Source organism: Pholcus phalangioides, unplaced genomic scaffold (assembly GCF_987345545.1).
Source record: "Pholcus phalangioides strain wild (caught in Gottingen) unplaced genomic scaffold, Ppha-v1.0 ptg000018l_1, whole genome shotgun sequence".
NCBI lineage: Eukaryota > Metazoa > Arthropoda > Arachnida > Araneae > Pholcidae > Pholcus > Pholcus phalangioides.
Genome location: NW_028301611.1, coordinates 19,486,665 through 19,499,028, shown reverse-complemented (window position 1 = coordinate 19,499,028; position 12,364 = coordinate 19,486,665). Strand labels below are relative to the sequence as shown.

The 12,364-nt window shown below is 34.0% G+C and overlaps 1 protein-coding gene across 4 annotated transcripts in view; it reads right to left on the bottom strand.

Moving 5' to 3' along the window:
• LOC149071806 (liprin-alpha-1-like) overlaps nt 1–12,364 on the bottom strand; it is a 153,130-nt gene that overhangs the window by 58,312 nt on the left and 82,454 nt on the right. For all 4 annotated transcript variants that reach the window (XM_089247919.1, XM_089247917.1, XM_089247918.1 and 1 more), the window contains exons 3-7: nt 11,259–11,423; nt 5,423–5,497; nt 5,131–5,226; nt 3,269–3,487; nt 1,764–1,910 (exon numbers count right to left, since the gene is read on the bottom strand). In XM_089247919.1, the coding sequence (XP_089104045.1) occupies nt 1,764–1,910; nt 3,269–3,487; nt 5,131–5,226; nt 5,423–5,497; nt 11,259–11,423 (702 nt within the window). The remainder of the gene's footprint in view (nt 1–1,763; nt 1,911–3,268; nt 3,488–5,130; nt 5,227–5,422; nt 5,498–11,258; nt 11,424–12,364) is intronic.

The following is a 12,364-nucleotide window of genomic DNA, read 5'->3' as shown; positions in this document are numbered from 1 at the left end:
CTAAAAGTTGATAGGGTTATAATAGAGTTCACCTGTCAGGTGAACATGACCGCCAGGTGTGGTGTCATGTTGTTATTGTCAAAATGGTTCATCAGCAGCAGCTACACTGGTGTTGCAATGTGCATCTTGATAAAAGTTGTGCTATCCACCAGGAGTGGATAAATAAAAAATAAAAAAATTAGGTGCCAGTCAATTTCATTAAGAGTGAAGCTTGTTTTCCCCCAAGAAAAACAGTTCTGAGTAATGTGCTTTTTCTTCTTTTGTTGGGGGACTTTATGACCCATTCTCATGTTGGAAGACACATTACGAAATCAAAAAAAAAAAAAAAAAAAATTGTCTCGTGCTTACATTCCATTTTAGCAATGATGTATATACAATTTTAGGTGCCAAAACTGATTTTCTAGTCACCCTGGCATCTAAGATTATACTGCTGGCCAAGTACAGCATCATCTACTTTTACGTTTTGAAGGGTTTTTTTTTTCTTTTGCCAAAGAAAATTCCATTGCTTCATACAATGGACCCACACAAATTTTCAAGTCATTCTGATCAGTAGTTCTTATTCGTGTTTTGGAATCAGAATTATCACCCTGTATATAGCTGATTTATTTTTCATAAATCACTTACTACTGTACATCTTAACCAAATGGTGATCCAGTCCATATTCCAAAAAATGTATAACTGCAAAATTTTTTGGACAGGGATCACCAGCCACTTCACGAACTGGCTCCGATTTCGGGCTTTTACTACTGTACAGTAGAACCTTGATTAACTGGAGGTGATGTTGAAAAAAATATGTAAAAAAAATAATTCAATATTAAGCCTGTTGGCGATATACAGTACGAGATGTGCTGCTTCCTATGGAAAGAAAATGAAAATTTCAGTGAGGTAATGTAACCACTACTACACTGGTCCTTTAGGAGCAGCTGGTGTCTTTTGGATTATAAAACCACCTGCCTTTAGCATGCCAGTGAAGTCACTACTGTTGTTGCTTCTTCATGAAAGTGGAAAAAAGCCGGTGAGATAATACACCACCACCATCACCACATGTATGATGCAATCCTCATTTATGAATTTGCTCAAGATAGAGCATCAGAATGTAGCCCAAAGTTAGAAAATGTGGTAAGAATGAGAAATTTTGATACTGTATATAACTTTAAGCAGCTAAGACACTTAATATGAAAGAAAAATTATATTCAGGCCACTTTTATGAGATTTTTTTGAAAAGTACCACTTATATCATCTTGCACCATTTACAGATATATCAGAATGTACCCCCAAGAATAGAAAATGTGGTAAGAATAAAACATATCAGCTAATAATGAACCAATGTGATATTTTTACAGGGGGGGGGGGAAGAATTATAATTAGGCCACTTTTTTTAATGTGATTCTTTGAAAAAAAAACCCACTTCGTTGAAACCATGGTTAAAGCCAACATGGTTTATACCAGTGTTTCCCAAAGTGGGCAATGTCGCCCCCTGGTGGGAGATGGAATGGTCCAAGGGGGCGATAGAACCTACTGATTTAACATAAGATCCTATGGGTCTACTTGAGTTGGAGGGCGATGAGAGGAAAAAAATTGTGATGAAGGGGGCGATGGAATAAGATGTTTGGGAGACTGTGGTTTATACCAAACAACCCTGACTGCAGTGGCAACTTTTTTAAAACAGAAACTTTGTTTTTAGATGGCCTTATGTATGACAATGGTTTTATTTAAAAAAAACCATTAATAAAATATAAAATGTTCTCAAACTTGAGACTCACAAGCTTCAATTGTGCTTCTTTGTTGGACAACTCTTGCTCCAGTTTTTCATTCAAGTCATGTACAGACGTTGACTCACGTTGAGCATTCAAATACCTTTTTTCAAGAGTTGATATTCTTTCCTCTTGGTCCACTTTTTGTGCATTATTCTAAGACAACAAACAGAAAAACAAATATAAAACTACATTTCAGTATACTGATTTCTGAAGAAAATTAATGGGTATTCAGTTTAATCTAGTCTGTAACAAATGTCTGATATATATATATAGCTCATCATTTCATTTTCATATTGACTACACATGTACTTTATAAATATTTCTTTGAGGAATTTCTGACCAATTGGTGCATGTTGGTTAAGTGTTCTGTACATGTGTGTGTGCCCCTATTGTATTTATGAGAGCATGTTTTTGTGTTTGAAGAGTCATCATCTATCTCCCGAATTGGCAGTGAAAGTGGCAGATACCTAACTGTTGGTGTTTTTGTAAGTATTGTGCTGGGAAGGGGGGGGGGGGGGCAGGAGCAGCGGCTTAGGCTTTAATTTGACATCCAAATTTTAGAAAACTTCCAATGGTAAAAATTTAATGACATCAATAATTTCAGCCATATCTTGACAACGGAGATGTTGAGAAAACTTGAAGGAACAAAAATTTGCCTGGAACTGTGACAACAAAAGTAAGAATGTACTCCGTCATAAGGAGCAACTATGTGTTTTGGTGCCCAACAACCAGTAATTTTCCCAGAAGGTCAAATGAAGGCAAAGGAAAAATTCAACTTACTTTACAGAATGAATATACTGTAAGTAATGATGGCTCATCAATAAAAGCTGTAATGTGGATAAAGTTATCTGGACCAAAGAGCAAGACCAGTAATTTTCCCAGAAGGTCAAATGAAGGCAAAGGAAAAATTCACCTTACTTTACAGAATGAATATACCGTAAGTAATGATGGCTCATCAATAAAAGCTGTAATGTGGATAAAGTTATCTGGCATGATTAAGAACAATAAAATAATTCTGGACCAAAGAGCAAGACAGTTTCTTTAAAAGCAGAACGTAGGGTCACACACATTTTGCACTTTACACAGTATATAATGGTATGAGGATTTGTATTGAAAAAACAGGTTTATTCCAGAGTCCTTCTAGCTTAAAGCTCTGTTAGCATCTTCCAAGAGTCGTCTTTAGGGGCGGCATTTGAGGCTTTACACCTGGGCAGCAGATGAGCTTGAGCTGCCTCCAGCAGTGGGTCTGACTACTTTCTGTAGAGAGAAACATTTGAAAAAGGAAGTCAACTTGTACTTGCAGCTCAGAGTTGGAAACCAAATGCAGTTGACCATTGCCATGCTGCTTGAAGCAATTAAAATGTGACGCCATCAGGATGATCACATGACTGCACAACAGCTAGTGTGTTCTGGTGTACTATCAACTGCATAACCGATTGAAGAAAAAATCATTTCTGTTAATCTAAGTAAATTCAACTAGCAAATGACTTAATATTTATATATCAACTTACTTCCTTCAAATCCCTGGATAACCTTGAGTTTTCTTCCTGGAGACGAGCAATCTCTTTCTGGGCAGCAGATAACCCATCCTCTTGCTCTTTTATTTTGGCACTGAGTTCAGACACTTTGCTGCGTGAGGTGTTAAGTTCAGATGTGATTTTTTCAACTGTTTCCTGGAGAGAAACTACATGGGCAGCTTCCGCAGTAGCTTCAGCTGTTCCATTGGATACCTACACACACACACAGAAAAAGAATCTATATGACAATATCGACCGCCATTCGATATGTTACGATTATGCAACATATAAGTATTATATGTGTATGATAATAAGTTTCTTTCATTTTTGCCTTGGAAACATCAGAAAAAAGGAAATTGCTCATCCTGGCCTATATACGTAACAGTGTGATACAAATATATCATATACAAAATCCTTCTACTTTGTATACTTATGCACATAAATTATGTTATGTTTTCGTAATTTAAAACATGTTTTGCATGTTGGGTTTTATGAAGGGATTATTTGTCATCAGTTGTTTTAATTGAAATTTATTCATTAATTTGGGAGCAGTGAAGGAAAAACTCTTTTGAACTAGATTTTTATATGTTTCCAACACTTCACACAAAAGCATGTTTAATTCTTATTGCTGTTCTGCCTGTTTTCAAAGATAACCAGTCTGTGTTTTGTATTACAAAGTTAATTATTTTATAAATATATATATGAGTTATGAATTATTTTATATTTAGAGCATGACACTGGATATTATTGCTATTTTCACTGTTCGTCTGAATTATCATGTCCCTTATTTTGTTGTAAATAATTTGAACATAGATGCAAAATTATTGGTTAGTAACGCCATCAACAGTAAAATGATGGCATGGATTTTCAAGATAGCCATGCGGAGGCCAGGTAGCTATATGATTTGGTAAAGTAGAGGTTGATAATCGATATTTTCTCCTCAGAAACATCTGTGTATAAGCCGAAAATTCCCCCCCCCCCCGAATAAAGGAACAAACTTTTTCAACAAAAAAACTTGGCTTATACTCGTGTATATATGGTAAATGCCTTATTTCAGTTACAAACATCAAACAATTCAATTTACTAATCCCATACAAAGAAATTGTCCATTTAAGCATTTTGCCTATAGACTGTAAATGTCTCTCATAAATGTATTAATTTTTCTATGTATATATAAAACAAATAAATTTGATTTGAAAATAAAGCTGCATAATACGCCTGGGAAGGGAGACTACAGTCTTAGCAAGTAATCCATCCCCTTATTAAAAAAAAGTTATTTCATTTACCAGAACATGAAAGATTAACATAGCATGCAAATGTCAGAAAAATATCCATTCATCAAATAGATGCTAAAGGCACCACTTGGTACACATATTATATACTGCAGCACATCAAAATCAGTTCTACTCATAAATATTTGCATTTTGGTCAATGTGGCTCTCTCAATACTTTTTACAGCAATAAACATTTATCATCATTCAGCATTTAAACAGCTGAGACCTAAAATGACAGGATTGTGATTCTCTCGAAGAATAATTTATCTGTGACTAATACATTACAGGGGGGAAATTTTTTTGTGGATCACCATTTAATGTTTTTCTTTGTGGTCAGATTGTTTGATAAGTGATCTTAGACCAACGGAACACCATTGATTTTAAATGCTGAGAGAAGTATTAAAATGCATCAAAAAATATTTTCATCATGATTTTCAATGATAGACTTAAAAATAAACACTTAGAAATTGGTAAAACTGGGTCATAGAAAACCTAGCAAAAATAATTACTACTGTTTAAAAATAGGCAAATTTCAAAAGTGAGAAGATGGAGTTTTTTTTTTAAATTTTAGAAATGCAATACTTTAGCAGGAACTTTCTCTTCTCCGTCAGCAGGTTTTCTTTCTTCTTTCTGTTCAATGACAGGAACATTAGTACCTTTGGTCTTTAACTGGGCAATCTGTTGAAACAGAAAAAAAGGTTTTTAATACCAATTGTTATCAACCATTAACCTGGTTGTGGTAGCTTCACCCAAAACAGTTCTTTCATACAAGTTTTGCACACAGCAGCCATAAAAATACAGTGCACAAGTAATTCAATGAATCATTTATCAAATTTTCAAAAAATAGACTCCCTAAAAAAATCTGAAAACATACTTCATCATTAGCACGACCGAGGTCTTCTTCAAGCGTGGTGACTCGCTCCAAAGCAACACGTAATCTCTCCCTAACCTAAATTTGAGTAATGCATTGTAAGAAAAATTATAGTACATAGAAGCTACACAGTTTCTAATTCTGTTAAACATGCTTTCATAAATGATTAAATTTTTACTTCAATTTTTCACTGTAGCTACCAACCAACTACAAATAGAGTAAAATTCACCAAAAAATTAGTCATGAATGATTCACATTTCGAGACTATAAAATCCAAAGAAATGCAGAATAATCCCTTAGGCCCATAATGCCTCAATATTCACCATTCAGGAAATTTTGGCAGTTCAGTAATTTTTTGCAATGATATTTTTAATGCATGATTATTGATGCAATTATCTGTGAGTTTTGGAATCTCAATCTCTTCTATGTATTACAAATTGCTGTCTGTAATTGTTTATAAGTGCTAATTCGCTCATAAATCTCTTGAGCCAACTAGTTTCACCACTTTGTTCCTGTCCTTAGGCTTAATGGTTTTAAATGTTTTTGATGAATTTTTTTAAGTTTAGACCTAACACACACATATGTGTACCCAACTCGTTCGGTCTCAGTTTAGAAATAAACTCAAATGAATTAACTATTGCACAAATGAATATTTTCTTTTTTAACCCTTTCTGGCACTGTGTTCTCATAGAGACCCCACCTGCTACTTTGTTTTCTATGGGTTTTAGAAAAATGTCTGTCCTTCAAAGGGTTAGAGGAAAATTTGGCATAAAATAAATGCAAATCTAGCAAATTTTTTAACAGCTATTTTTGGTTCAAGTCTGTGAAGAGGTTGAAAATTTATTAACAGCTACCAATTTATTGAAAATTTTGCCAGTTTAAAAAAAATTTGAATTCCACATTTTTTGGAAACAGCACCATCTACACTGCACTGGATAAATAAAGAAGCTATCCATAGTTAGATGAAGACAGCCATAATTTTTCATGGGCAGGGTATTAAATTTTCTCATGATTATTAGTTTCCTTCATGATAATTGCTTTTTTTTCGGATTGCTGTATTTTAGATACTTTTGAAACCCATGTATTTTATGGGCATCTTTTCTCATCCATCTCGTTAGACCTCTGTATTTGTATCATAATAACAGTAATATACTGTGACAAAGCCTGCTGCTATCTAGCCCTGATGTTAATTTTTAGCTCTTGCAACTCATTCAAGGCTGCTGCCTGAACAATAACTTTTCTAACACTCTGGGGAATTTTTATAGATAAAAATATTACTTCAGGATAATCTCCAATGTTTAATCATTTCATTTCATACCGTGCACAGCCCAGGCTCTATTGACCAATGTTAATTTTAACCATTGCCCCGGATGAGGGGGCTGGGCGGTGTCGGGTGCTTTATTATGCATATAAAATACAGTACGTGACACCAATGTTTAATCAGTCATACTGAATGTACAAATATATAAAATGAATGTGCAACGTTGAGTTTGTTAAAAGTTTTTGTTCTTGAATGAGCATTAGGATGGCCTTTAGCTATAGGTAATTTTCTGAATGTTAAAATTTTGCTACGTCCATCCCTTAATCCTGTTCCGAACAAAAAAGAAAAAAAAAATTCTGTGCAAAACTTTGAGGCGACCCTCAAAGGCCTCAATACCTTGAAGTTGGAGCATAGTAAGCAATGTTAATTCTTTATGTGCAATGATTAATTCCTGTCAAAAGCGGTATATATTCTTCCCTATCTCAACTATTTTTTTTCTTAAAGAAATTTATGAGGATACATAAAAGCAACAATAACAATATTTGAACACATTTTGAATCGTATTTCCCCCCAAAAAATTTTCCCAATCTATTCAATTGTCAAAAAATACCTGAAATAACATGAAAAATATTAGGTTTTTTTTTAATAACACACAACTTTCCTTCATACAAGAGAATCATTTTTATTTACAGCAAAAGCTTTCATACAGTGAAATCTGTCTAAGAAGGACACTGTATGAGACAGAAACATGTCTTGAATGGAACAGAAAAATAGTCTATAGGATAATTAATGTTTTTTCAATTATGTGAAACCTCTTTAAGACAGAAACTGTCTAACGCAGGAAAGGAAGGCATATTTAGTCTATTTTTAGATAAAAACCTGCAAAACGAGGGCTGGCAGGTTTTTGAAGTATAACAGTTTTTGACAGTTTAAACTGTGGTTTGAACTGTCACATCAAACCCTCCATCAAAAACCTCAAACATTATTCTTCAATATAAAAATTCCTGTTGAAAAAACACATTGATTGTATGTAACATTTAAAGTCCTTATTTATACAAAAATTGCCACGTTTTTAAGACAAATAAATTTAATTGGTCGAATGGTCGACGCGTTTCGGCTCTTCAATGGAGAGCCGAAACGCGTCGACCATTCGACCAATTAAATTTATTTGTCTTAAAAACGTGGCAATTTTTGTATAAATTAAAACCAGGCAAAGTTACTCATTTTTTGTGATAATAAAGTCCTTATGTTATACAAAGAATAAGTATTTAATATGACTAAAATAATTTTCAGCTCTCTACAGAATTATTTTGGATAATATATGTGAATTTTTTCTTGTAAAATATGCAATTTAAATACAGAATAACATAAAAGCTGAAGGAAAACTATAGAACTGCATTATATTCTTCAATTCAAGATGATTCTTGACCTTCCAAAATTTCTTCAACTGCTTATATATGTATGTGTTGATATAAAAAATCTACTGTACACTTTTCATAACAGGCAGGTGTTTAAAAAAAGTTCTTTGGGGCAGTTCAAGTATTATGTCAGTGATTTTTTAGCCATTTTTGATCCCCTCCTTGTCAGCAAAACTCGGATCCCTGCTCTCCTTGTCAACAAAAAATTTCACCAGCTCTGCCCTCCTACTTCCATATGCATATTGGTGGGATCAAAGACGTATGTGTGGGGGGGGGGGGGAATAGGGGGCTGGTGCTCCCCTCCAGACAACCAAAAATTTATTTTAATGCAAAAATTTTTTTTTTTCAATTAAAACTTTGAAAGAAAATACCTTTATATGTTATTACAATGAAGTTTTGTTAATTTCAATGCTATTCGAAGGCTAAGAACTCAAAATTTCTTTTTAAAGAAATTCATTGCGACCCACCCTCTAAGCCATATATGCTAAAATCTTGGCTCGTCGACCAAATGTGGCCTTGAGGGTTATCTGATCTATCCTCAAACCTAATTTTGTAAAAATGAACTAAGTGACACATTTACAGATCGCTTAAATGAACCGTGACACAATTCCAGAGCATTTAAGCGGCCCATGACACATTTTTGGATCATTCAAGTAGGCCATGGCATATTCACAGACCACTTAAGTGACCCGTGACAGTTCCAGAACACTTAAGCAGACTGTGGCACATTTAGAGATCCCTTGAGTGACATGTGGCACAGTTCTAGAGAACTTTGGCGACCTCCAGTGCGATTCTACATCCCTCAAGCTATCCGTGGCACATTACTTAAATGATCCGCAGCTTAATTACGGATCACATAAGTGATACATGACACAGTTCCAGAGCACTTAAGCAGCTCAGACACTTTTTATACCATATGGATCTGCAGAACATTTAGAGATCACTAAAGTAGCTCTATAGAGGCCTTATCAATACTGGTGCCCACAAACTAGTGAAAGGTTTTTCTCGTTTTTGGCACACCGAGTAAGATGTAATTAAGAATATTTCATAGTTTTATAAAGGTTGACTGATGAGATAAGCATCATAACCCCCCTCCTCAATGCTGATATAATACTTGAATGACTCCTTTTACACTATATATGTAATGATGATTTCCATTATTGTTAAACTATCTGGATAACCACCTAAACTCAAAACATTTATTGTGCGCATGACATTACAATATATTTAGCAATCAAAATACATACCAAATTGAAGGACTAAAATATCCTTTAACTTGGCAGAGCTAATTGTATATGATGTGCTTACGAAACTCCTATAACTTATTCTTAGTGCAAAAAGTAAAAATGACTAAGTTTGACTAGAATGTGGTATATTTATTATTCTGTTATTTCTTGACAATGTGACTTGCCATTCTCACATTGAGCTTCCCAATGTTAGACCGGCTTTTCCCTTCCTCGAACAACTAATGTTACACAGCCAATGGATCAAGAAGTGATTTGATATTTGAAGAGAAATTACAAGAGCTTTGTAATACAATCACTGCTGGCAAAGATGAAAAATGCATCATTTATGAGAATTAACGAAATATATCAACAGACTTGATGTGGAATTGTAATGTTTGAAAGCATGGGGGGAAAATTTTGATAATGAAACCATAATTTTGTTTTGTGAAAGCAAACTTCCCCAGAGAAATTAATTCAATAGAACAATCATGAAATTAATAATCTGCCAGACACATTCGATGCAGCAAAAGTAGAATTGAATGCAATCGATTTCGTAACAGTGGATGATGAATTAGCTACGATATCACCCTACGAAAACTGTATTGAAACTGCTATTCTGGGACAGCTTACCGATAAAAGCAGTAGTGATGAAGAGGAGAAATTCAGTACACTTGCAGAGAGAGATCTTGTGATGAACTCCTACATAATTGCAGTTCAGTGCCTTATGAACTTACAGGACTGCAGCTTAAAGATGACATGGAACTTTTGAGCATGATAAGCAGTGTGTGAATGTTTGCAGAAAACCATATTGTAAATACATCGCTGGTACAGAAAAGTGTACTTGATTATTTCAAAAAGTAATTCATGTAGAGATAAATATGGCTAGAAATGTAAAGTGTTTCACAACGGTTATTTTGTTGTTGTAGTGCATTGTCACTATTTTTGAAAAGGTATGTAATTTGTTATTTTTAATTAAAAAAATTTATCACTTTTGACATAAGTTATAATTCATATACATAATTATAATGAAATTAATTACTTGCACGTTAAGTGAGAAATTCCAAATGTGTAGAAATTTGAAATAACATGAAAAGATTCAAAATACAATAATAATATGTATGTCACTGTTTAATACTCGTTGGTTTATAGTATTTTAGATGATATTCTCAAAACTTAAATTTCACATAACGATGGGGAAAAAAAATTATATTTTTGCATGTGCACCTTTATAAAATGAAAACCTGTCTGTAAGGGAAAATAATTTCAGTCTCTTGACATTCCGTTTTATACAGGTTTCACTGTAGAATAAAAATATAATGTGAATGAATGAGCAAACATTGAACATTATTTTGTCCTGAGCGAGGATTTAGCAGTGGTTGGGTATTTCTTTATGGCTTCTTGTAATGATTTGTTTCACAGGTTGTTGCTGGAGATAATTTTTTTGTGGATTCAGAATATTTTCAAACAACTGCTGGGGTTACCTGGATGTGTTCTCATAAATTTCTCTAAGAAAAAAAAAATAGGGAAGAGTATGCCACTTTTGAACGGAATTAACCCTTACATATAAGGAATCAACATTGCTTAAAATGTTGAACTTCAAAGCATTTGAGACTGTACTCAAAGTTTTTAGATTGAGCTGAAATTTTGCACATTCAGAACGGGGGGGGGGGGGAAGAAGAAAGCTAAACTTTTAAAAGGTTGAAAAATAAGGCTCCCACCCATGAGCATTCACCCTTAAATGCAGCAGCTTCTACGAATCTGTTGCCTTTTCTCACTAATCATTTTTCTGAAATGTCAGTGACAAATAAAAACACAACAGCTCCTTTTTAGAGAAGCAGAACATGCAAAATAAATAAAGGTTGTCATTGCAGTAGGTATGAAACTGACACCATGATGCAATTCGGAAAATAGGAATGACACATTGAAAAACTCACTTTCTCATCTAAGGCTTTATGATGCTCAAAGAGTGACTTCAATGCTTTCAAAACTTCTACTTCTGAGGACACACCAGCTGGACTTTGTGCTTGCCTTTTGACGACAGTCATTCTCAGTGACCTTTCATGCCTTGAAACAAGACACTCCAGATGTTCTAACAGCAGCTAAAATAACCGAAGAAAACCAAATGCAAGTTATTTTATACCAATATATACCAATGGGGAAACATAGGTTAATTGCAGCAATTCAATATGATTTATATTTTGAATCAAGAGAGATCTTGGTCTTATAGCCACTAGAGATGGGACGAATAATCGGCTACTATTTGGCCCTTGTGCCAAATATTCGGTTCAGCCTAATAATGCTTAGGTATTTGGCCAAATATCTGTGTAAATCTAAGAATAGCAAACTAATTTGAAAAAATCATATTAATTGGAACTTTTCACATAAATTAACAATTTACTGATTATATTTCACTGAGTGGTGCATACCTATCATTTTTTGTGCAATTGGTTATGTCAGGGTGAATTTCGAGAATAAGTAAAACATAAAACTGAAAATAGAATCCTCCTACAATAAGGTAAAAGTGAGTATGAATTACCCAAATTCTTTAACTCAAGAATGTACCTAGACAAGAAATGAATTGAGTTACTGAAAGGGGCATGGAACATCTAAATTGGAAAATTAAGTAGTAAATTTTATGATTCACTAGCTATAATACCCGGCGCTGCCAGGGGTTTTCTTCAATGAGGCTTTTTTGGATCACGTGATTTCCCCCTTCTTTGAGGGACATACAAACTGTGTGTAAGTTAACCAATATGACGACTGAAATAAACAAATCCTGAAATAAACGTAATGAATTTTTTTCCCTTTTTTAAAGGGCGCTAGATATTTAGATTCCCTTCTGAACTTCAAGTTATCCATCTGCCTGTTTCTGCTTCAAAAATGCTTAATTAAAGCTCTTTGGAATTTCTTCGATGCACTTTACAAGGGCCCATAATTAATTTTAAAACATCCTAAACTATATGAATTTATGCAGTTGAATGTTAAAAGACAATACTGAGACATTAATTTTCAGTCTTTAGAGGTTATAAATAAAAAGTTG